Genomic DNA, 27,357 nt, shown 5'->3' with positions numbered 1-27,357 from the left:
GCTTTGGCTCTCTCTCTCTCTCTCTCTCTCTCTCTCTCTCTCTCTCTCTCTCTCTCTCTCTCTCTCTCTCTCTGCCCATTGGCTGTTAGGGTCTATGGTTGACATGCAGCCCATCATTGGTTTTTACGAGTCTCACCCCCCTCCCACTCTCTCTCTCTCTCTCTCTCTCTCTCTCTCTCTCTCTCTCCTGTGTTTAGCAGATCCATGTCCATCATCTACCTCTGGACGGTCAAGTTCGCTGGCACGTCACGTCCGCACTTGAACTTGCAGCAGCTCAGGGGGCTTCGCTTACTTTTCCATTCCTGTCTTGTGTTCTCCTCCGAGAAGCCATGAAGCCCAACGCAAGCGTCTTGCCACTACACGCGTCTCTTCTGTTCTATTCTCTATAGTTCATGTGGGATACCCGATGCATCGCTGAAGAAGATTTTTGCCCTGGACTCTCTAAAGACTCTGGCTCTTCCCAATGTGATCCCAGCTGAGACCGTGTCCAACATGTCTCGCCGCAAGCAGGGCAAACCCCAGCACTTAAGCAAACGGGAGTTTTCGCGTAAGTTTTTCTGTCTTTATAGCTAAAATACTTAAATCAGTTTTAAACTGAGTTCTCGAGACGCGTCTCTTAAGACGGAACGAAGCGCGTTTTGATGTTGAGTTGCGCTTCGCTATGATTCTTAACGCGTGAAGGTTGATTACGCATTTATGTGCATATAGCCTATGTATGTGTGTATATGAATGCATGAAAGTAAATTAGACGTGATTTGTTAGCTTTTTAATAATAATAAATAAATAAAAATTAGTTAGGAAAATTCACCTCTGAGTTCACATTCCCATGGGATCTTTTAAAAGCCCAAATTGGTTTTTACTCATTGTAGACTTTAAATTAATACATTTGTGATGTGTAGCCAATTATAAACGTATTATAGATGCCATCTAATGTTTGTTTACAAAAATCAAATCAGATATCTACATTTCAGAAAGTGATTTTTCCCCCTCAACTTCCTCCTTCGGTTCTTGAAAGGCAATTTTCAAGAATTGAAACGGGAATCTAGATAACGAAGATTTGTTTTGTTTTTATTCAGAGAAAGAAAGGAAAGAAAGGTATACAAATCTGGTTTTATGCATCTATCTTGTCAAACCTGTTAAAACCCCCGTCGAGGCGATCAAAGCACCTCAAGTGTTGCGTGTCAAAACCTTAAAAACATAAAGGCCATAATAACTGATCAAATCTGCATGACCTCCGTATGAAAGTGAAAGTTTACCCTTGTTCTAGTTGGTTTTGGTTTTGTACCTGTATTTAATTTCCGTTTGAACGTGTTCTCTGATACGGCATCTTGTGAAACGAGTCGCCGCTAGGGGGCAGAAAATGAACAAATGAGGGTCCATTCCATTCAAGATGAGACAGTATACTAGGTGAACTTGAACTTGGTCTTTGCCTTCTCTCATGTGTCCACACATCTCCTGTTCTATACACATATACAGTGTTTTTTATATAAACATTGCTTTGGAGTACATGTGGGCCAATGACAAAAATGTCCAAAATGCTAAAAAGGAAATCTGTTAAAGATGTAGTTTAAAACTCATGTGCCATGGATATATATATTTTTATTCATTATGATTTGGTAAAAAAAAAAAAAAAAGTTAAAAAAAAATATATATATTTTCAATGCTATAAAAAGCTAGTATGCGAGTATGCACCTTGAATAATCAAGGGTATATAATATTTGAGTAACTTAATATATCGCAGCAAAAAAAAAAAAAAAAAAGCCTCATTGATGACACATATGTCTTTTAGTCATTGCGTTTATCATGTATACAATGTATGCAATAATAAATAAGATGAAATATTACCAAAGGATGGAGAATGGTTTAAAAGTGTTTATAGTATTGTGTTGGAAACTCTCCTGATGTTTCACAAAGAGGTTTGAATTACATCTGTTTGTGCAACGCAAGATCCGATCTGAGGCTTTGAGGATCTTAAGCGTGCCTTGGAAGAAAAAAAAGAGGATCGATTAAAATATTGAAGTGTGTTTTTTTTTTAGTCTTCGTCAGAAACTCTGTTATATTGTCGCCCCCACCTTTTGTCCCACGTGACCTGACACAGAATTAGGGTTAACCTACCACCGATGGCAACAATCTCTCTCAGCCCAGTTCAGACGCATGATGTGGTTTTGATTGCTCTTTCATATGTTCTGGCTGTCCTTCTGGGAACTACCCCACATACTCCCCTCAATAGCTAACCTCAGTTCAGAGGATTCCAGCACTTTTAACTAAATGGGTTCCAATCATCTTGCAGTCAAATTAGAATCTATTTTTTGATTCTCTGAGGTGTTGGGTTCATTAAGACGTGAGATTGGCAGGATAATGAACAGGGTCATGCAACTAAAGTGAACAACCCCCTCCTCTTTACCATTACTGGGCAACCACTGTTTTTCTCTCCGTCTTTGGTTTCTCATCTTCTCTGCATCTGCCTTTCATTGACTGTCTGTATTCCTCTGATAGAAGTGTCAGCATTTCAATAGTGGATAGATATTAAAGTCTCCTGGTGCAAATGCAATGCCGTTGCATTGGAAAACTTCACAAATTTGAATATCATTGTGCCTAAATCAGTATTTATTTATTCTACATTATGACACCTGAATGCATGTGACATAGTAACACCTCTAACACTACTGCAGATTTCAACACCTCTTCCATTTATTTGGAAATTAATATAATTATCACTTACGGCATACATATAATTAGTCATTATCAGGTTTCGCTATGGATATCACAGGAAGTTATTCCGGTTCATATCTCACACCTCCCTTTCTGCGTTTCTCCTACCGTAGCCGAGCCCGTGACGGCAGATATCCCAGAGGACGGGGAAAGCCATCCCAGATCGGAACCATCCACCCCTAAAGGGGATCAGGACCTCCTCACCTGTGGTCAGTGCCGCTCCAGGTTTCCTTTGGCTGACATCCTGGAGTTCATCGAGCACAAACGCAGGCAGTGTCAAGGACGCCTATGCATGGACAAATGTTCAGACCTGCCACCGTCGCCTCCACCCGCAGGCCTGAGGCGAGCCTGCGTCCCTGTGGAGGTGGCAGTTCAAGTTTCGCCCCACGGAGAGGAGCATTTAGCCTCCACACCGCACGGATTACGGCCCAAGCAGGAGAATTTAACAGGTAGAGTAACAGATGTTTGCATTGAAGCGAATCTATGAGAGCGTTTGCCAAGTCGAAACCTCCTTGATGGAGGGCCTTGATGAATACCATGTCTCTAATAGCCCACTTTCCGTTTATGATTGGTCCTTTTATTTTGAAGAAAAAAGGAACTTGACTGTGTAAGTGGATGAATATAGTGTCCTTGCTGTCAGTATGAATGGACATTCTCTCAGTTCTCTCATGTGGCTTTCGCAGATGTTGCTGTGTTTAGTGTGGTTTTTATAAGGTCATATCCTACTCCAGTAATGTAGCTCCAGAGTGGTACATTCATACTTATAAAAAAAGAAAAGAAAATAATTTTCAGCTGTCCGAAACAAGATCTGCCACAGGTTGTTACTGATTCTGATTCTGTTACTGATTTGTCATTTTCATGATTATGAGAGAGCGTTTCTCTTTGTGTTATCCGGTATCCGGAAAGAGGAAAAACATGCAGCATAGATCTTGATATTATGTTGCAATTATACATTTAAAGGGATAGTTCACCCAAAAATGAAATTTCTGTCATCATTTACGCACCCTCATGTTGTTCCAAACCCGTAAGACTTTCGTTCATCTTCAAAACACAAATGAAGATCTTTTTGATGAAATCTGAGAGCTTTCTGTCCCTCCATTGACAGCTACGCAACTACCACTTTGACACTTCAAAAAGTTCATAAAGTGATCGTAAAACTAATCCATATGAATCGAGCAGTTTAGTCCACATTTCGATCACTTTATATGATGAACAGATTGAATTTAGGCTTTTATTCACACATAAACATTCTTCAACTCTCACATCAGTTGTGGTAAACGGAAGCTCAAGCATGTTCGCTTGACGTGCGAGAACCAATGAGGTTCATTCTCGTGTTACGCAGCACGTTTGAGCTTCAGCGAGAACCAATGAGGTTCATTCACGTGTTACGAAGAACGTTTGAGCTTCCGCAATAATGAGGTTTGTTCTCGCGCTACAAGCAGGTTCGGTTGAGCTTCTGTTTATGTTCGCTGATCAATGTTTATATGTGAACAAAAGTCTAAATTCAATCTGTTCATCGTATAAAGTGATCAAGTCTCTTCAGAAAATTTAAGTGTTTACCCATCCCGGTCCAGACAGGTCACACGCTTTCGCCGTTACATGTAAAGCACATGCGTGATCCGTCGCGTCGTGCAAGCAGATGTCCGTCACAACAGATGGAATTCTGTATCGGCTGTAAATGGTGAATCCGTTGAAGGTTCACGCTTGGAGAGATTTGCATGATAAATAATTTAAGATATGCATGTAGACACAGCAGCTTTTAATACCCCCCCTTAACAACACCCCATCACACCCCCATTTTATTCAAGTCTGAATGCCCCCGAGCGGCCAGACGATGAGTTCAGGCAATAACCCCTTTCTGCAGACCTCCCTCCCCCAGCGCCTTATCTGCTATCTCTCTGGGGTTATTTTCTTAAGTACATCCATGTGAAGCCATTTTCTCTGAGGCTGATATAGGGGATCCCATCTCATATCGTTGTTTAATAAGCGCTGTAGCGTCTCCTGGTCCCCACAGGCATTAGAAGTGGCTGTTCATTATGTAAACACAAGGAGAAGAACTTTGATGTTGAGTTAACTACAAAATGGTATTGTGCAGATCATATTTCCATTGCACGTTAACTTTGCGTAACTAATAATTTGTGATGAAATGGACTCATTCTGTTATGTTATCCGGTGTCTGCTGGTGTTCTTGGCCCTGGTGTCTTGATGTTTTTGGCACTGATCCACTATTCTCTTACCGGGGAGAGTTATGGATCATTAGCTGGAACAGAGCAAGTGGAACGGGAGACAGGAAGTTTGGGGATCCCCCAATTGTGCACCATCACTGACGACCTTTATAGGCTTCTCACAAAAGAAAAATCTTTTTAAAATCTCTTTTTTTTCTCCTTGACTGCAAAGAGAATAAATGGAGAGGGTATAAAAACCTTTACTGAAGTCTTCTTCTTTTCTCCTGCATGAGAAAAAGACCCTAGTAATCTCACAGTTGCCTCCATTACCGTTTCAGACAAGATCTCGACAATGTCTCAAATTGTACTCAAATTTATCAGTGATTTCAATATGACCTCAAACATTTCTTATCAAATTCTCCATGATCAAATTATTTGAGCGGCTATCCACATTAATGTTTCATACCTGTGTACTCTTGAGCAATAAAGTTTTCCTGAGTAGTTTGATGCTACACAGAGGAAAGGTGATGTTTCTTATATTTATGTCGAAGAAAAAGTGTCTGATCTGAGCAAAAGTGTGTTTGTGCAAAAGTCTGTCTCGACGCAACATGACAGCGTGTTTGACTTGGCAAACGCTGCCAAGGGTTCCCTTTCAGTGGGCATATGGCAGGACATTGGCACCGAGCAGACGGGAACGTGTATTGTGGTGAAGTTTATATATTTGTAGCTGACATGGCATTTCAAGCACTAACAGCAGTGTCCTGCAGTGTGACATGCATACTATTTTGTGTTATTATTATTTTGAATGCAGGTTTACGACCTCATTAGAGGGACTGCATGGAATATTAGTACTTTTAAAAATCCCATGTCACAACTATTTACTATTTAACCCTCGCATGGCGATCAAAAATGGCCAATTTTTTAAAAAAATTTTAGTTTGACAATATTTTCATTTTTTTAATTTAATATTTAGCATTTTTAGGTGATTATATGGTATTAAAATATATTTATGCAGTAGTTATAATCCATTTGTTCACTTTTTGTGCTTGTAACTGAAATTTCCAGCTTAAACTGGCATAAGTCTCGAATGCTTTGGAGCACAGACTTAAGTTTGGTCTTTTTAAAGGAGACACTTTTTAAAGGAGACACTACAAGTGAACAAAAAAAAGTTATAAAAGTTTATTGTTATGAAAAATGCACAAAAATACTATTTTAAATTTTTACATATAGTTTCCAAAACATGTTTTACTCTAAACTGCGAGAAAATCAAAGCCACAGATTGAAACAAGTTGTGAAACAAGTTCCAAATTTTGATATCTTGATAATTGATACCTCAAAAAAAACAAGCTTTTCTTTGGGTGCAGTACCAAACTTTTCCAACTAGAATTAGTTTTTTATTTCCCATTCATTTCCAATGAGGTAAATTTCTGACTGCTGACTTGATTTTGTTTTTTTGTGTGTGTGTGTGTGTGTGTGTGTGTGTGTGTTCACATAGCAAGTGCCAAAACCTTTACCAAGTTTCGTACCATTCCAACAAAGTAAAATATTAGAAAAAAACAAACAGTTTCGGTCCAAAATACCGAAGAACACCAGAGGGTAAAGTGAACTGCAAAAAAAAGATGCTTAAAATAATGAAAATTGTTGGAATGGAGATGGTTAAATCATGTAAAATACTTGGCCTTATATTCATAAAAATGTGCAGTGCATTGATACAAATTTTGTTTGCATAGCAGAGCTTGCAGTGCGCATGAAAACACATTTATTGTTGTGGACACACACACATATCTCCATGATGTGTGACACACCCCTTCTAGCATGAAGCTATGCAATCATCAGATCTGTCAGGATCATATGATATTTTGACTCACCTGTGTGTGTGTGTGTGTGTGTGTGTGTGTGTGTACGGATGTGTTTGTGTGTGAGTGTAGCCAGCCAGCTGAGCTGTAGACACTTCTATTTAGTGTTTTCCTGGGGAATACAAAACTGCCTGCAGCTCTGTGTTGAAATATTATTGGTAATATAAAATATACAGTACAGGTTTTGTACTGTACAAGCTTAATTTTTCACCAAAAGCATCAAGCATGGGTATAAAGCAGTAAAAATTAGAAGTGTAAAGTAAACGGGTTATGGGAAATGGGTAAATGTGCTCTTTTAATCATCGATTTATATCCCCTGAAGGAAAAGATTTTTTACTCGTGCAGTAGATTATATATATGCATGTGTGTGTGTGTGGTCTGCAGCTGGTGTGTCTTATCTGTGTTCTATAGAATGAGATAAAGACCCAAGAGGCCCCTCACTGTCTGTGTCTAGGGTCATGGTTCCCTGAAAGTCTCTCTCTGTCTCGGTGTCTTTCTCCATCTACATTTTATTTTTACTTCTTTATTCACGCTTTTGCATGCAAACTCAATTTCTTTTGGGTCAGCTGGTTGCACTGGAGTTGAACGACATCTGTAGTTTTGCTACACTGTGAAATGAAACAAATTTTGATTTGTGAGGGAAATAATACACATCTGTAAAGATACTTAAGACTCTGCTCTTCTGTCTTTGAACATTGGACTTTGGAAATGGCTATAGACAATGAATAGCAGGGCAAATAATCATTTAATAATATGTAAAGACATCAGCTGTGTAAAGCACAATACAAGTAGTTCTGTAAAGAGGCTGATTAATTCGTTCAATTCTTGAGTATTTAATTTTGCTCTTTTACTGCAATAGAAGCACTGAAGTGGAATGTAACAAAATGTTTAGTCTTTTATCTTGGGAAACACTCTCTCTCGCTCTCTCTCGCTCTCTCTCTCTCTCTCTCGCTCTCTCTCTCTCTCTCTCTCTCTCTCTCTCTCTCTCATCCCTCTTTCTCGCTCTCTTTCTGAATCTCACTGATAATATTCTGTGGCTCATTTGAATTTGAAGCACTTCTTTAATCTTCAAAGCCTTGATTGCTTTATGAATATGCATGGTACATGCAGACTTTAGTTCATTACCTTGTTGTAAATTCTAATGACCATCAGTCCCTCTAGGTAATTGCCAATTATTTTGCATATTTGATTAGCCCATTATGAGTTCATTCAGTTGATATGCGTCAGGCAAAGACGGACTGAGTCGCTAGAGAAATAAAAACAGATCAGAACTGAGCTGTGCACAATTAAAAAATGTTTAGAGTCTTTTATTCCAAGTCTCACTGTTTAAAATAGTATTTTTATATAACAATGAACATTGCATAAAATTTAAACAAACATCTACTGGATTCCCTTGTAACAGTCATGAGCCAAAGTCATAAATGATTTATCACTCCAAACAGAATGTAGTTGGATTAGTGCTACATGATGCCTCATAATGGATTATTTAGTGTTTTTAAAACGTTAGCAGCCTAAAGGAGATTGAGGTAGGTTGTTGATGTGTAATTCAATGTGTGCTATGATGAATCTTTCATGTATACATTTGGTCATTTGGTCATGATTCCAAGTTCTAATGCCCAGTTCACATTGTACATTTTGGGCTGACCCAGACGAAAGATGACCAATTGTGGCGATTTCTGTGGTCAATTGTGTCCTGGTCCCGGTCTTGCGACCAAAGATAGTCTGAGATAATTTTCTGACAGTGTCATAAATTTAGCATGATCATCTCACTGCTGCTACGACCTACGTATATATTGACTAGCCACTAAAAATGCAACATGAAATGGTGTATTAATTAACATATTAACATGGCGCTAAAACTTAAAACCTCAAAGTTTACCTCAAGCTCAATTTGCAAAATTGGCATACCAAGTTTGCCTCTTTTCCCAAGCCATGACCACGTTTATATTCTATTTCGATTCCTCCTCTTTTTTTCAATGCATATAAACACCACAGTTGCAAAAGTGTGATTCATCTTGCTATATTTGTTCACCACTAGCGCATGCTGATGACATTTTATTCTTCTATACGAAATTGCGTCGTAGCCTATGATTCAATAGGTGTGATCATCTTACAGTCTACATACATGTTGTACCCAAGTTTATTAGATACATGTCATACCTTAGTGATTTTTAATGATTTTATAGGATTGCCGAAATCACAGTCTGTAGAAGGCACAAAACATTAGCAGCCTAAAGGAGATTGAGGTAGCTTGTTGTTGTGTAATGCAATGTGTGCTATGATGAATCTGTCATGTATACATTTGGTACATTTGGTCATGATTCCAAGTTCACAACACAAAGTTCAACCATGATAAATTAATTTGAGTTGAATGCACAACTACAATATTTGAATTTGAACGTAAACGTATCTATTTCATGTATATGTCTATACTATGTGTCTGTTCTGACTACAGAACAAAACACTTAAGGTTAACATGTTTGTAGCTATGCAGCTACCTGAAGAAAAACATGTCTGATTTAATGCCACAGACATTTGAAGATAACTCTATCGCCCCCTTGAGTACCGGAGGTCACAGTAAAGCAAGGACACATTAAGTTCCTGCACACATTAATTATGCTGAAATATTTCAGGAATATATTCTTTTTTACTTTATTACGTTCATTCAATCACTGTTACCCCAGTGTAAGGATTATTTAAGCACTTATGATACATTTAAGAAATCAGCACCTGTGTTTCATTTGAATGTATGATGCACTGCAGCTGGCGCTACCTTTATCTGCCCCATCACAGGTGCTGGCTCTCCTCCGGAGCCTGACTTAACCCTGTGTCTATGTCATGGGGTGTGAGAAGAGGCCGGCAGGGAGGCCGACGGGGACACAATGGGGGGATTGTGCTCAGGGCGGGGGCTCGGAGGCTGAGGCAGCCCTGGCTGTGGCCAAACAGGTCGGGCCAGACAGCATGATAGATGGCTTTGTTTAAGGGTCCCGGGGTGGGGCCTGAACTTGAGGCACTTTGTTTATCCTGAATAGAGCAGGGGGGAAGATGCCGGAATGATCTATGTCTCACTAGCTGAAGAGCTTTAGAGGGAAGGAGACAGGAAAGAAGAGAAACATCCACAAAAAAGTGACCAAAACAACCCAGGAAACCAGACAGACAAAAAGAGAAAATTTACTCACCTGCAAGGTTTGAAATCCTTCCAAACACGTCTGACTGATTTTCTTCCATGATACAAAATATAGAATGAATGTTAATGCTACTCTCTTCCATTCATTGAAAGTGGATGGTGACCAAAACTCCAAAAATGACAAACAAAGCACCATAAAAAATAGTCCATATGAATTATCCATATGATTGAGAGTGAATGGTAACCAAAACTCCAAAAAAGGCAACAAAAAAAAAAAAAACAAGTACCATAAAAATATTTGAATGAATTATCCATATGATAACGTGTTACTCAGCTGCATGTCCTACCAAACTTTTTAAAAATGTCTTCCATTAAAATAAATAAATAAATAAATAATATATAGAGAGGTTTTGATGAATGTTCACGCTGTTCTATTCCATAAATTTAAAGTGAATGGTAACCAAAACTCCAAAAGGCAAAAAAGCACAATAAAAGTATACAAAAAATAGGCAATATGAATTATCAAAATGATAACTTTGTTCAAGGAACAGATCAAAATCGAAGTTATTTACTAAAAATGTTGTACCATGGTCACTATTCACTTTCATTACATGTTTGTTGTACAGTCTGCAATAAATATCTCCTTGTATGTTCCATGAAAGAAATAAAGTCATGCAGGTTTTGTTTGTATTTTTAAATGAACTGTTCCTCTTAAAGACTGACAGATATAGAGAAAGAATGAGATAAAGGAAAAGAAAGTGACTGAGGGAGAGCAGTGCTAGCTGAGCATGTGTTCTTTAGGTTAACGGAGGGTCAAGTCGAGAACTGCCGGAGGGGGAAGGGCCGTCCTCTCACCCTGATGGTGGCTGTCCATTTCTAGATCAACTTGGCTGAGCTCCAGGTCTTTTAAATCTGACAAGACCTCATGCGCACACACATATGCAGCCCTCATACCTGCCGTCTGTATCTCGAATGCCACTAGGATTGTTTTTGTTTTTTTTCTGGGCCGAAGGCAAAACGAGGTGCTGACTTTTGGACTGGTTCAAACCGGTTGGCTGGCCTCGTCTTCACTTGCGTGCCTGTGTTGAAGACAATTCAGAAAACACATGCATACACACAGGAAAGAATACCTGAATGAACCTCTTTTGAGACTGCAAGACAAAGAAAAGCAGGATAGTCGAGAGATATACATTGTGAATGGAATATGATGGGTGTCATGAAACCGTTCAGTTGTGTATGGAGGCGAAACATGATAAATGCAACACGGACAAGCTCATTTGAAGTGTGAAAACCACGCATTTGTAAAAATGTCTGTTTCGCATCGAGATGGATAAATATGTTCCTCTGCACGCTCTTCACTTGTCTATCAGTTGACCCACACATTTGCATATGTATTTATGCAGATTTTTGAGGGGGCTCTCACACACAGCAGGGGTCTCTGAGTGTCACGGTTTCTCAGTGTGAATTTGTGTCTTTGTGTTTGGTTCTGTTGGGTGTGTGTGTGTGTGCGTGTGTGTGTGTGTGTGTGTGTGTGCGTGTGTGTGTGTGTGTGTGTGTAAACTTGCTAGGGTATGTCGGTCTGTTTTCTCAATCTATCTGTTTTCTCGATCTTTCTGTTGATGTCTCCTTTTACACATTCTCTATTTCATTATGTGTGTGTATATATATGTGCCATACTGCGTCTCTGACTTCTCAAAGTGGGCCACAACTTCCAGATGGTGCTCTGTATCTTTGTTTGGTAAGTGAATACTTGAGCTGTATGAAGGCCTATCAATATCCCCTCTGAATGTGAAGAGACGCTGGCTATACATTCACAATGTTCTCTTTTTACAGCCGTCCATGAATAGTTCTTCCACATCTCTGTTTCTATCAGATGTGAAATATGTTTGTGAAAGTGTGGGTTAAACTAGCCAAGGTCATCCATATCAAGATGGAGGTCACTCAGATGTGTTCTCCTTGTCCATTGAGTTCTTCCTCAATTTTAAAGAGCTCAGGAAACAGCCATTACGGTTGGGAAATAGTTTGACCTTTCAGACTGTGCTCCCTGACAGAAATGCAACTATAGAATTACTTTTCCGAAATCATTGAGACAACAGTTTTCCTCTTGAAGGCACATACATACAATCTTGGCATTCAGCTGAGATGTCATGGCTTCAGACCTTATGTTAATCGATCACTTAAAAGTAATATTTTTAAATAAATAAAAATAAAATAATTTACTCATCATTTACTCGCTATCATGTTGTTCTAAATCCGAATGACTTTCTTTCTTCATTAAGTACTAAGTTAGATGTCAGAAAGAATGTTTACACTGAGAGTTCACACTCTTTCTCTACAACAAAAGCATACAGTACAGTGACTAAATCCAAAAAGCAAGCATCATAAATACACAATAATGATTCTGTTCAATGTAAAAAAAAAAATCTGCATATGTACAGTATATGCAGGTCAAATGAGATTTCAGAGTTGTGGCAGAAGGAAAGGTTATCAGAACAGACGTTTGGTCTATCACAGCAATAGTGTAATTTACTATAATTATTCTATAATTTACTTCAGAAGACTTGGAATATTGTATACTTTACTAATACTTTTATTTCAACAGCGCAGAGAGCTTTTTTGAAAATGCCATAATAGGATTTTTGAATTAAGAATTTTGCTAAATATACTTTACAGTTAATTTTTTCCCCAAACCAATTCAAGTGATCAATTTCTAATTATTTTAGTCCATGTTGTATGTCACATAAATAAAAATTGTTAACTTGTATTATTTTCTATTTTAAATATCTCTCTAAGATATCATCATCGGCCATCAAAAAATATATATCAGCTGCCCACTAACTTTCACCATATAGAAAATAGCGGCATGAACATTAGTTAAAACATCTAATTTTGTGTTTTATAAGTCTTTAATTATGTTTAGTCCCTGGTTTAATGTCTTTCTTTCTTATTTGTCTTTGACATCCCTCCTTTTCATTCGTTAGCTCTGACAAACATGAAATACAGTGTCCAGAAGAGCTATCTGTCTAGCCAGGGAGCAGATGTCCCATCATGGGCCTGAAGCGTCTCACCCCGTCAGCTGTCAGCGGCCCGAAACAATCTTTGAGCTGAGAGAGAGCGCCGGTCCAATTAAAGAGGTTAATTTGCTTTAGCACTTATCTGTCCATCGATGTATTTCTCTCTGAATCAGCCTCCAACTCTTCTCACACCAGTCTCTCATTCTTTTGAGTATTTGCTCTTCTCTCCCTTTCTTTCATTATACCTCTCATACGATCCCATCTCAGACCCTTTGTCTTAAAGTCCCTTTCTTTCCACTGTCTTCTCATCCCTCTTTCTGTAGTTTGTTTGCCTCTCTTGCATTTGAGCAACACACCGTGGTGACATTATGGCTGTAACAAATTGAGCACTTGTAGAATGCAGGCATGAAACAGTCACAAAGCTTCCATTCAGCGTCTTACCGACTGAACATAAAGGCCCATGACAGTTTAAGTGGCGTGTTCAGTTTGCATGTGAAAGCGTGTCTACTGAAGTTTATGGCTAGAAAGAGGGTTTGATGAGAAGGTTGAAACAATGCATGTGTGTGAAAAACAGACTGACAGTGTTACACGCTTTCATCGTTGGGGAAATCTGTCAAATCATGTTACGGTATGGTATAGTGTTGACATGCATAGATCTTGCACTGCCAAAGCATGTGATGTGTGTGTGCCTACATGGAGTCTCTTGTAGCTATACATGTGACTATCGTCTGGCAAAGAACATTTCAGTGCAGTGACCAAACAATGTTTTAAGGGCCATTTAGAAGGGCTGGTGCATTTACAAAACCAAAATCTGTCCAAGTCCAAACTCTGATCCCCCATGCACCCATTTCTCCTGTCATGTCATTATCGTCTGGATGAGAATGGATCATCTTCTCTGTCCCCTGCCCTGCTCTGTGAACCCCTGCCCTCCAAGCCTGTCAGAGTGAACTATCGCAGACAGACACACACAGAGACACTGTCACATGCACAAAGACACATATAAACCCAGAGGCCCATCACACTGAGAGGACAGATGCCCTCGTTGTGGTGTTGAGCCTCCTCAGGATTTTCCTGTCATGTATTGAGAGGAAGAAGACTTCATGTGAGTACACATATGGAAAAGATGGTTTGCAAAGAAAATCAAATGTAAAAGAAAATTCTAGTTGTATAATTAAAAATTTCAATTAATTTTGCTTTTGTTGAGTCTATTTGACTTTTTAAGTCCTGGTACAATCTCCCTCACAAAACTATGTTAGTATCATAGTATTCTGATTCTGGTATCAAATGTTTAGACCATAGTGCTTTTATATTACTGAATGGGAACCATATTCAAGGCAAGTTTATTTATAAAGCACATTTCATAAACTATGGCAATTCAAAGTGCTTTACAGAAATGAATTAAAATAATCACAAAATAAAAGCAAGGAAAATTAAAACGGCTATAAAAGAAATTAAAAGAGATATATGATACACTTATAAAATGAATTAAAAGAGTAAAGAGATGATACAGATAAACTTCTCATCTGGCAAAACACCGGTGTATCATATTTTTCACAACTCCCAGTTTTACTCTGAGATTTTCCTATGGTGATTACACTGTGTCTCTATTGGATGTCTCCGATGGACCCGATTTTTCCCTAAAATTGGACAGGAGGAGCTCTAGGACTGACTCACGGGGTAACCTCGAGTTCACTGCTCCATCATATTCATGTAACATGTTACTGGTATGGTTTTCTTAAGGAAGTAGTTCTCAACCACGGGCCTCGGCCATCTTCCAAAGGAGCCTCAAGATGCCTAAAAAAAACATTTGATCATGAATATATTAAAAGACACAAACTCTAATCTAAATGAAATAAATAAAAATACCATAATCTACTGTATCTAAGGTAAATTATGCTATAAATGCCATATTATAAGACAAATTTATGACAACATACCTCAGAACAACAGAATAACATCTATATATAAGTGCATGTTGACATTTTCTATTGAAACAGGAAGTTGGAAACACAGAAGTCCCACTTTAAAAAAAATAAAAAAAATAGTCCAGTGGCTTTTGGTTTACATCTGTGAATTGTGATTTACTCCTAGTTATTAATAGTCCCATAGCTCAAACCGTAAAGCATGGTGCTAGGAACGCCAAGGTCAGAGGTTCGACTCCTAGGGTGCACGTCCCAATTTCGCAGAGTTAGACGCGTTCCTGGGTCAACATATTTTGTTGATCCTGGAACAACATTCCTGTCTGAAAATTTTATCCTAACCATATCCCTACCCTTAAACCTAACACGACCCATATGTTATCCCTAAAATCAAAGGGAAATATAGGTGAATAACACTGATGGAAAAGCCCCTAACCCTGATTGTAAGCCTAAACTTGACATAAATTGTAAACTTGTCCCTCAAATTTGATTGGTTGATTGGAATGTTGTTCCAGGATCAACAAAGATTTTGATCCAAAAATCAGGTTCTGCGAATGCATGAACCAAAAAAATCTTGAATGCAATATAAGTCTCTTTGAGTAAAAGCATCTACCAAATGCTTGAATCTAAAATGTAGTCTGAAAAAAAGTGGTGTTTGTGGGAAGGATATTCTCATTCTAGATTGCCTTTGATTGGATACAAATTTTGCATTTTGATGTCTGTGCGTGCGAGATGAGTATTCAATATGTGATCCATTTGTCTGGACCAAAAAGGCAAGAGAGATTTGAAATGCTTATATATCTGCTCAATTTGTCAACTTTTTGGGAGTACATTAACATAAAAATGACCTCAAAACTAACACACATGTTCTAAATTAAACAAAACTTCAATTTTGATTACATGATTTTAAGTGCTATATCTATATGTGATTTTCCCTTAAAATACTTGCTAGCCAACAAGCTGATGAACGTCTGTTGTGCCGCTCTGTCAAATACTCTTCCGCTTGGCTCCACCACTCACTGAGTTGTGACCCTTGACCTCAGCGGGGCCGTGTATGTGCACGGTCTTGCCAGCGCCTCCCTGGAATGTCTGGATTTAAGGACTCTTCTAGTGCGTAGCTAGAGATGGTGTGCTGTCCTACAGCTGCCTGAGTATAAATCCTGCTGTCACCAGAAGGCCAAAGCTCTCCTTCACTACCCCTTCTTTCGCTTGCTGTTTCTATCACTCTCTTCCACTTTTCACTCAGTCACACTACTTTAGTTAACCACACAAGTGTCTCAAAACAGAAATCTGTGCCTCCTGCTCTGTGGTGAATAAGGAAGCTTTTGTGCCTTTGATTTAACGTCTTCAGAGCTCATTCACGGCTGTCGAAAGAGTTGTACGTGACCACACACACAGATGAAACTCTCCCACTCTTCAACGGGAAAAAGCAGACAACTGGTTCACCCTGTACTTCATGAGGTTAAAAAATGTTGTTGACATCCGTTTACATCAGCTAGAAGACCTGGTGAAAACAGCCCCCTCTCTGTGACCTCTGACCTACCTGAGTCTCTCGAAAGTATGTACTGTATAAGAGCTGTGATCTACAGGGCTCAAGACAGGTTTCTGGCAAGAGCGCACAGGTAACATTCCAACTCTGTTTGAAATTCCTGAGCTGTAGGTTGTTAAAAAGGTGATTTATTTGTTGCTAGGTTAATTAAAATTCTGTCGTTGCGATTGAAATGTGATAGCCGTGACAGATACGATTCTTCTGCCATCTACCTCAATCTTTCATGACAAAACCAACCTACAATGTTGTAGATCTTTCTAATAAGCAGTTTTGCTCAAAGAACATTCATCCACAAAACATTTTGAATCATTTTTTTAGACTTGCTATTTGGATATTTCAGAAATTTCAATATTCAGTTTGGACACACCTTGTCTTAACCAGGCGACAGACATAAAAAGTCGTCTCTCCATGTTAAGTGTCATAACCAACACACTCTCATTTCAGTTCGTATGAATCTCATTGTACGAATTTATACAGAATTGCCACCTCATAAAATAGTTATGTTTTCTCATGAGATCAGGTTGGTCATAACCAGCCAAGACCACATTAAGATGTGATTGTTTTGTATTGCTCTGCAGTTACGTGTAGTGAGGACAGTTAAATTACTTGTCGTAGGAAGCCTGCATGTTGAACCTGGTTGGGACAAGGCATTTGTTTCAGAATTTACTGGCTATTTTTACCAGTCTCCTCATTGATGCTCAAAAAGCAGTGGCGTTTTGCAGAATTCTCCCATCTGCTACCATACCACGATGCAGATCAGAACATATGTATCCAATTAAGTAGCAAAGCAGAGAGCTGGAATCCAGCTTGATGTCAGACAAATGAAGAATTGGGGTGAGTGTGGCCTGTCTTAGCCAAGTGATCAGTGCATCCATCTTACAGAAGCTTATTGATGGGAAATGTTTCAGGTTGTTCAGCGTGTGTTAGCGCCATTACATGAGTTAATGTTGGAAGGGTAGTAATACTATGTCTGCTTGAGTGTAACAGCTGCTTTTGGCTTTCATAGCCCCCCTTTGTCAAAGTCACCTCTGTAGCTAATGTCGAAATCAGTTACAGTAACATGGCTTTTCAGCTTAACCTGTTAACTTCAGTTTCAGCTTAACCTTTAGCTTATAAATAAGGTGTGCCGCTAGCATAAGCAAACGGCACTGCAAGAATAAAACTTCATCCATCACCCATTGGTTTGACAAATAGGTAGACTAACAGTCTCAAACTCCCACTAGTGGTTGAGATACAGTAGCAATGCAATAGCAATTTGGGCGAATTCAAACTATAAATAACTTTCATAGTTGTCTTTGTATATTTAAGTCGGGATAACAGAAATCAAACTATTTTATTCTAGCTTGATTTACTACATCACTTGTGTCCAAGATGCGCCAGATGGGAAGCCTTAAATATTGACCCTGTGGCTGTAATGTGAATTGGGAACACTGGTCTTTTTGTACTGGTCCCAGTACCAGCGCTCTGCCTGAGGGGGGCTTCCTGAATGAGCCCTCTGACTAGGCCTGACTATCACATGCCCATTTAAGCTTGTAGTCCTCTCATAGATCAGGAGAATGCAAAGAAAGGAGCAGGATGACTTGAAATAATCTTTGTTGAGCAGTGTGGAAATGTTGGTATGGTGGTGAAGTTTAGAGCCAAACTGGACCCCTCATTGTACACTATTCATCAGTGCAGAAGGCCATCTGTGTTAAAGGAATTTCAGGAACGCTTTACAGTAACAGTTCTAAATAAAGCAGTAAGCCACTCAACTCCAGAGTTATTGCCAACGACAACAGCAGATATTTAATTATTAATGTACAGTTGTGTGGAGTAGGACTTTTGACCAATGACATTTCATGATGCAGGGATACTCAAAAAAATCGACAAAAAGTCCTATGGTTGTCCTGATTGTGTCTGGTTTAGACAAAAACTCAGATTGACATGAAAGAGGCTTTTTCACTACTTTATCATGCCATACCTGGTTAGGATTCACTGGCTGTTTACGGTTTTAGCGTGAATCTCAAAACTATTTGCGATTTTACCGCAAAATGGCCAGTTAGCATATAAGAAATTATAGTTTTCAAAAAGAAAATTAAGCCTACTTAAGGACCATTACGATTTTTTTGCTTTCTTAAATTATATATAAGCATATTTTCCCCTACATTATCTGTACATAATGTGTCTGGACCCTTTACTTAACGTATATATATATATATATATATATATATATATATATATATATATATTTTTTTTTTTTTTTTATATATATATATTTTTTTTATATATATTTTATATATATATATATATATATATATATATATTTAACTTAAAGATTTCTCTAAACAAAATATTATTTATTTATTTTATGTAACGTTACAAAGCTAGTGGAAAATCTTTCATGGTTTGTAGCAACTGGTGCATTATTGTGGTAAAATAGTTTAATTTAATGTTTTACAACAGTTTTAAACATGGCTAAATCTGTCAGATTTTAGAGTCAGAACTAACCATTTTCCATTAAGTATTTCATAAGAACAAGATTATTACTTGTAGATGCTTGCTGGAGTCAGAGTCAAACTGTCTCAACCTCACTTTCCTTTCTTCTCTGGTTTTCTATCGTCAGTGTTTGCTCTGTCTGTGGGACAGTCTTGTGTGCTAACAAAACTTCCACCTCTGCCCTGTGCAGACTAGTCTAGTTCATCTTTCCTAAACCTCTTTCTTTTTCTCAGACTGTCACCTCCCCCAGTCGAACCCTCCGCTCGTCTGTGGGCTTTAAACAGCATCCCCTTCACCTCTCCGTCTGGTCAACTTCTTTTTGTCTGTCCGCCTCTTTAATGTGCGTTGCTAAGGTGACTGCTGACCCATTGCTTGGCTCTCTATGAGAGGCCCCATTCCAAGATGGCTACCCTCCTCAACCCCCTCAGACACTTTCAATTTGCAGTGGGGGGTAGGGTGTGTGTCCAGCGCTGGTATTGAGAACACTGGAAATTAAACACTTGGGCCAACACATGTTTATGGGCACTGACAAGAATATACCAGCTGCCTGATGAGCGCATTCTTCCTTGTGACCAAGCTTGGTTTTCTCACCTTGTCCCTGGAGTATCCATATGGCATTTGGACCATTTCATTACATTGATTTGAATATGAGAATAATCATGTCTAGATTAAACTCGGGTCAGGTGTGAGGGCACAGATGCTTGACTGAAGTGTAATTATTTTCTGGTAAATTATGCGTAATTGTAGCCTCATTGCCTCATGAACCTCAAATATTAAATCTTGAATGTTTTTACGGTGTCAGATGTTCTGATCTGGGCCCTTTAAGTACAATGTTCAAGTCTCACATTAATGCTTATCTGTGTGTGTATTTAGGACAAGGACTGTATATTAAAGGGTCTGAGCGCATGTGCTGTTACTTGCATGTGGTGCTCTGCTCAGATACCTGATGCAACCTAAAGTGCAACTCTTTACAAACGTCAGATCTTCAAAATATATTGTATAATATATTAATTATTGGTCATTTGCTATGATCAGTTCAAACACAGCTCATATGTATCAAATAGATAATAAACCTTGTGCAAAAAATGTTTAAACAACTAAAAAGTGTAAACAAGTTAAAAAAAAATAAACCGATGGGAGTTTGTGAAAGTCTCAAAAGAAGACAAAAAGTTAGAAGTGTGATTGCTCTCCAAATAGATTGTAGAGCAATAAAAATGTCCTGCACACCACTCTGTCCTTGAAGTCAAATAGGTTTTTGTCTGTGGTCAGGCGCTCAGTGCAACACAATGAGTCTGACCAGGACAAAGAGAGAATAACCAAGAGAAAAAGAGAGCAAGAAAGTGAGAAAAAAAAAAACAGACTGCCCCAAGCTTTTTGTTTGATATGAATGGAATTATATAATACTGAAAATAATAACATAAAAATGCCTAAAAAACTTTGCTTTATCCTAGAAGAGGGTATTTTGCTGATGTTCCAAGCAGACACAAAACAGTTCTTTTCTATCCTTTTCTTAAAATCTCAAATGCCGAAAAATTGTTTTGCCATACCTCCCCTCCCCTCACCTTTTAGCATATCACAAAAGGACTGCTATGTGCTGAGAGGAACAAGGTTAAAAGTAATCAATAAGTCGCCCTCTCAGACAAGGCCACCAAGTAATAGCTGCTGTTGGTGAGGTGGGTGTTTTAAATGTCAGTGACGCAGGATGATTATATGTCTAAGGAGAACACTTACCTTTTTTTAGGCTGTTTTCATTGCCTCGGTTTGATTGCCTGGTCCGAACTTGGGTTTGATTTCTACCACATCCCCCCCTGTCCTGCACTTCTTTCACATTTTATTTTGGGGCACCACTGCATTTGTCTTGTTGGATTTACCACTAACTTTACACAGAATGAAACAGCTTTTTAGCTGCTGCAAATGCATTGCAAGACATACAAAGAATGTGAACAATGCAACAATTAGTTCATTGCCGCAAGTTAGGATGGACTGCTTTCATATCGGTTAACATGAACTGTACCCCAGATCATCTTTTGAAGTGGATTTGGGTGTTGTTTGCTGCTGGTACACCTGAGTTCGAAACCTCTTTTTTCATCAAAAAAACAAACAAACTTACATCTAAGATCAAATGAGCTTGGATCCCTACCAAAAGTTCCATTTAATAAGCTGTTAAAAGACAGGAAATGGGTTAGCTTTATCCATTTCATTTTTTGTCATGTACATGTACAAATCCTCAACACAGTATGCTAGTTATGTTTTTGGAAATCATAATCAAGCAAGAATTACCGTATAGATATTATGTAAGATTGTGAGAAATCAACAGTTCTGAATTTGCTATGCTAGTCATTTTAAAATATTAAAATATAAGCATTGGCCTTCTCGTATGATTCATGTGATAATGGTATATGATTTAATTGGAGTAAGCATGAGAAAAAGCAGCCAAAGAGAGTTGCCTTTTTATGACGGAAAAATCTCCAGAAGAGGTCAAACCCCACACAGGTGGCAGCAATTAACTGTAATTTTTGCAGATTGTAATGATCCATAATTTACCAGCCTCCTCTTGCATCTCTTATGCAATAAAAAGTGTTTTGATTGGGTACATGTTTTTTGTTCTCTCTGGCCTTTGTGTCAGATATCTCAGAGACAGGCGAGGCTGTTGATATTTGAAATGATGTGCGTGCAGAAACTGAACTCCCTTCCATTTTCAGCAGGTTGAGTTTAGAATTTACAGTTGGGATTTATTATGTCAAAATATTAAGGCAAGAGCATAACTGTATAAATAATAACAATGTAAAACATTTCTGAATACATTAATCATATTATGAACTGTTAAACAGCATGCATTTGGATGATGGATGTAGTGGCTAAAGCTCTAGTTTAGAGAGTGAAAGGTTACTGGTTTGAGCTATACCAGAAACAAGACATGAGCTATCACCATTGTGCCCCTGAGAAAGGTACCTTGATACTGGTTACTCCAAAGAGATTTTCCTTGTAATAAATGTGCTGGCAAATGTGTCTGATCAATTTGTACTTTCTTGCTGCCTTTCTATGGTGAATTCTTACTGAGCCTTTGTTGTGGAAGAGGAATATTTCCTAATTGACAACTGAATTTTTCCATCTGCTTATGTCTTGCAGAAAAAGATGAGCCCAGCAGCTACACTTGCACAACTTGTAAGCAGCCCTTCAGCACTGCTTGGTTCCTACTACAGCATGCCCAGAACACTCATGGTTTCCGAATATATCTGGAGAGCGAACCTGGAAGCCCATTAACTCCTCGAGTGGCCTCCGCTCCAGGCATGGGTGGTGACTGTGCCTCACAGCCACCGCTGCATACAGCCCACCTTGCAGACACTAGTCCCTATAGCCTGATGAGGATAGCCAACAGAGATGGGTCCTCGATTCCTAGGGAAGGCCGATATCCCAGGACACCTCCACTCTTTAGTCCCCCACCACGGCATCACATGAGCCCAGATGATCTGGCTTTGGCCCCCCATCACCCAAGCGCCTTTGACAGGGTACTGCGTCTTAATTCGGTACCCTTGGACTCCCCATCTATGGACTTCTCGAGACGACTACGGGAACTTGCAGGCAACTCTGCTGGCTCCTCTCCGCCCATGTCGCCCAACAGGCCTAGCCCTATGCAACGGCTGCTGCAGCCATTTCAGCCAGGGGCATCTCATTCTCCTTCTGGACCTCATTCAACACCCACTGAGCAAACGCCAACCATGCCAACTCTGAAGGCAAAGTCTTGTGAGTTTTGTGGAAAGTCTTTTAAGTTCCAGAGCAACTTAATTGTCCACAGGCGCAGTCATACCGGAGAGAAACCTTACAAGTGCCACCTCTGCAACCATGCCTGCACTCAGGCCAGCAAGTTGAAACGCCACATGAAGACTCATCGGCACAAATCCTCCTCCACTACCTCCAAATCAGATGATGGCCTTTCAACAGCCAGTTCACCTGAGCCAGGCACAAGTGATCTGATAAGCAGTGCCACCAATGCTCTCAAATCTGTGGTGGCTAAGTTTAAAAGTGAGAACAACGGCCTGATCCCAGAAAATGGTCAGGAGGAAGATGATGAAGAGGAAGAGGAGGAGGAGGAAGAGGAAGAAGAGGAAGAGGAGGAGGAGGAGGAGGAAGACGAGGAAGAGGAGAATGAGAGTGAGGTCGGCGAGAGGAATGATATAAACTTTAGCTTGAGCCTAGAAGGTGCACGTCACCATGAGAACAATAGACAGCGACACAACAAAAGTGTGGAGGGAATTCAGGACTTTCGAGATGCCCTTAAACTTTACAAACGAGGGGACCGCAGATCAGCTAATGAGACGGGTGGCGACGATTCCCCAAAAGAGTCTGATCAAGTCAACGAGAAATACGGACAAATCGTAAATGGAACAGCCTCCTACCCAAACGAAGACCTCTCGAGGAAACTTCTTGCCAGAAGTCCAGGATCTGACAGCCCTCTTTCCAAACGCATCAAAGTGGAAAAAGACCTTGATCCTCCAACTCCTACAATCCCCAACTCAGAAAACGTGTACTCTCAGTGGCTGGCCGGATATGCCGCTTCGCGCCAGCTCAAGGATCCTCTCCTTAACTTTGGGGACTCAAGACAATCACCTTTCGCCACCTCTTCAGAGCACTCCTCGGAGAATGGAAGTCTCAGGTTCTCCACTCCCCCTGGGGAGTTGGATGGAGGGACAGCCTCTGGGCGCAGTGGCACCGGAAGTAGGGCCAGTACACCCCAGACTGGTCGACCCAGCTCCAAGGATGGTCGGCGTAGTGACACGTGTGAGTTTTGTGGCAAGGTCTTCAAAAACTGCAGCAACTTGACAGTGCATCGCCGCAGCCACACTGGCGAGAGGCCGTACAAGTGTGAGCTTTGTAGCTACGCCTGTGCTCAGAGCAGCAAGCTAACACGGCACATGAAGACGCATGGACAGACAGGCAAGGACGTTTACAAATGTGAGATATGCCACATGCCTTTTAGCGTCTACAGCACTCTGGAGAAGCACATGAAAAAATGGCACAACGATCAGCCCTTAAGCATTGAAATTAAAACAGAGTAAATTTTATGATGTCTTTCGCAGTCCTAGAAAAATATTTTAAGCACAGTGTCAGTTAATTATGCTGGCCGAAAATTTGGCCGAAAAAGACTCTGAGCCTCTCTAATGTGCAATAACTTAATGTTTTGTACTTCTTTTCTTACTGGTTGGCATGTTTTCGTGTATTAGCTTGATTGATAAGGATTAGCTGTGTTGCTGTTGTTACTGTCTTTTATCAAACAGGACATTTCATGCTGCAAACAATTAATTTTTACATATCATACCTAGCTGTATTTTGTCATTTAAGCCTGTAATCTTTTGACTACCTACATTCACACTGGGGTTTACACTGTTCATTAGGGGTATAGACAAACTGTAGGGTTACCAAGGAAAGTTTGAACGGTAACATTTTACTAAGATACTAAAAAAGTTCGAATTTTTATTGTCGCTTGTGAAAAAAGAGTGCCTTGGGTGTGCCATTTGCCATAAGCCTGGGGATATTGTTCAATGCAAAATTAGGTCTTGCATCAAGTACCTATTGTGAATTTGCTAAATGCAGGAATCCAGCATATGTTCTTATGTATATAACTTACTAGTATAACATGTTGTGTTCCTATAAGTATGATTATTTTGTTGGCATCTTCATGCCTTTTGGCTTGGTGAGATTTTGGTATCAAACGGACAGGTACATTAGTAAGTTTTCTTTTAACTTAGGGTCTCATTTCTTTTCTTTTTTTTTTTTAGAAAGTATCCCTGAAAATGTGTTTTACTCAGTAGATAGCCAGTTTATTGGACTATACTGATACATTTCTATTTGGTGCATGTAACATGGAACATTATGTAAATATGTACATTTTTATAGAATTAATTTCTTGACAGGGTCATCCACGGAAACTTTAACATATAGTCCCTGAGTAAGCTGTTAAAGAATTGGCAGGATTGAAAATCCTTTGAATTTTGAATTAAGCTCAGATTGGCTAGAAATAGAAGTAGTTTAGCAAGACCAGTTATGATGGAGCAATGCAGGAACGTATTTCAGGACATTTACACATTATTGGATGAAAGTCTGAATTAACTTGCTTGCTAGTACTTCCACAATGTTTTCATTTATCCAACACTCTTCAGTTTCTAAAGCTATGTACTGTATATACCCCTGTTTATTAGCAAAGCACTTAGCCACGTTCACATATTTTGTGCCCGTCGAGTTGACATTCAGACTTTTTATTCTCTACATTATCCCATAGTGAATTTTATGAATAGCACTTGCCACTCAGCCTAAAACTCTGTATCTGTCCTGCTAATCTACGGGCAGGTGGTTGAGTATAAAACAAAACTGCTCTTCAATGGCACAAAAAACCTGCACTGTTCAATTTTTTTTCCAGTTTACAAGAGACACTCAAGAGATATTTCCTCTCAAATGAACAACTTAATGAGGTGTCAACATTTTATGTGAAATAGAGTTAGATTAGAAATCTTGGTCAACGAAAAAGGACTTAAAAGAAGCTTAAAAAGGAAAAAATTAAAAAGACTGTTCATTTAGAAGCTTGACTTTAAACTGGAACAGTGTAATGATGTTTATCTCAGTGAATATAGTCCAGACCCGCTGCTTCATCAGCCATTTTATTTTTTATCATATGTTTTAAAATGAATTAATGATTCAATGTTTTGGGGTTTCTTTTTGTAATACTTTGGTGTTTTTAACAGAAAATTAATTTAAAGTGTTCCATTTTTTTGCCGCTCATCTTCATTTCTAGGGGGTTACAATGTACTATGTAAATACTAAATGTTATGTGAATTTCCTTTTCTTCTGATTCTTTTTTCTTTCTCTCTCTTTGGCATACACAGTTCTTCAGGATGCATTATAATGAGATTGTAGGAGTATGTTTGACATTTTATAGGGCTGACTTATGGTCTGTCAAAAGCTATTGTGACACACTTCAGTTTGCCATGTCAATGTGTAGAGAGGATCTGGATTTAATTGTTCATCAAGAGTAGTCAAGATAGTATTTATATAGAGACTAGAATTCCAGACTGTTCCTTGTTCACTTTAAAGGTACAAAAATGCCTGTAGTTGAGCTCAGCATGCTGCCACCATTTTTCTTTTCTCCTTAACTTGGCAGGATAATATAGTGTGAATCGTTTTAATGTATGGATCTTGAAAATGAGTTTCTAAGAAAAAAGCTATGTGGGGGTTACACAGATAAAAGGCTATACAATGGTCTGTTGACGCAATCCTCTTTGAAATAACACACTGATGAGGAACAGGTGCTTTTATGATCTCTGGCCTTTGGATATGCAGTAAAGTTTCTTAGTTAGTGGGTTTCCCTCTTTATTTTGAACTGTCCCTGTCTCCCCCACAACCTGAAACATTCCAGTCATCTTTGAAAGAATGGATGTCTTATGCAATGAATCAAGAGTCAATAAATACATTTAAAATGCATTTTGAAATACAACTGTACAGTTTGTCTTGGTGTGTTTTATTAATGTCCAGACCCACACGGAATCTACGGCCACAGAACTTCCACAGAGTTGGATTGTCTGTCATTTGTAATGTTCTACACCTTCCCTTTGCATGTTTCTTTATTAAATATTTCACTTACATTGGTTATGCTTTTTTGCTACCAATATAAGTGTGCAGTTCCCTCAGCTGTTCAACACATTTGACCAAATTTAAATGCAAAATCTTCCAGCAAAGCAGTAACTGGTACTTTGTTTGTGTTTATTATTATTTTTCTTTTAACTGTGGTTTCATTACATTCAGCTATATAAATGTCTAATTTGATCTGTTTTTTATTTAAGTGTATTTTCTAAATGATGCATTTTAGAACTTCAACTTCAGAACTTCAGCCTTTTTTTAAAGTTAGTTATTCTTCAAATCTTTATTTCAATTACCAAATAATAGTTTTAGTTAACAATAACAACACAGTGAATCATTAAGTCTTTCATAGATCTTTTTGCACATAACACTGATCTAGTCTAACTGGGAATAAACACATAAAAAGGAAAAATGACAAGTTCTTTAAGTTCATAAACAGGCTGCTTTTTGTATTTAATTGAGAAACCCTGGTGCCTTTATTCTACGCTGCTGCCCACACGTGTGTGGATGTGTACACATATGAGTATTAACACCAGGTGTGTTTGCTTTGGAGAACCCAGACGAAATGACGGAAGTTAGCTGCCTTATCTTTTGTCTTGGGCTTTGTGTGGTCATTTGGGTGTCTGTTTTATAACTTTAACAGCCTCTTTTTTCTTTCATTTTTGCACTCTTTGCTTTTCCTTTGTGTACTGACACCAACGTGACAAAGTAATCTTTCTCTCTCCCTCTCCCTCTCTCTCTCTCTCTCTCTGTCTCTTTATCTATCTCTCTCCCCTTGCTTCAGCTCTTTATGTTTACTGACCTAGAGGTGATTAAAGTCCAGCCTTAGAAAAGGATCCAGCTTTTTAAACTGTTGACAGTTGAGATAAAAGCCCTTAAGACTTGGGGATGGGCACTATGGGTTGTGGCAT

General features: G+C 39.0%; 1 protein-coding gene across 1 annotated transcript; it reads left to right on the top strand.

The window, feature by feature from the left end:
* Positions 1–168: 168 nt before the first annotated feature.
* Positions 169–26,300, top strand: bcl11ab (BCL11 transcription factor A b). Its single transcript, XM_084127914.1, has 3 exons — positions 169–547; positions 2,826–3,161; positions 21,947–26,300. The coding sequence occupies exons 1-3, from the start codon at positions 493–495 to the stop codon at positions 23,872–23,874; spliced, it is 2,319 nt and encodes a 772-aa protein (XP_083984040.1). The 5' UTR covers positions 169–492; the 3' UTR covers positions 23,875–26,300.
* Positions 26,301–27,357: the final 1,057 nt, after the last annotated feature.

This window comes from Abramis brama (assembly GCF_963993115.1).
Source record: "Abramis brama genome assembly, chromosome: 11".
Taxonomy (NCBI): Eukaryota; Metazoa; Chordata; class Actinopteri; order Cypriniformes; family Leuciscidae; genus Abramis; species Abramis brama.
The sequence above is the reverse complement of the archived record's forward strand: the minus strand, read 5'-3'. Positions and strand labels throughout refer to the sequence as shown.

Coding starts and splice junctions, on each gene's coding strand:
- bcl11ab (XM_084127914.1), top strand. CDS start 493: ATGTCTCGCCGCAAGCAGGGCAAACCCCAGCACTTAAGCAAACGGGAG. Junction 548..2,825: donor AAGCAAACGGGAGTTTTCGC/GTAAGTTTTTCT, acceptor CTCCTACCGTAG/CCGAGCCCGTGACGGCAGAT. Junction 3,162..21,946: donor CAAGCAGGAGAATTTAACAG/GTAGAGTAACAG, acceptor TATGTCTTGCAG/AAAAAGATGAGCCCAGCAGC.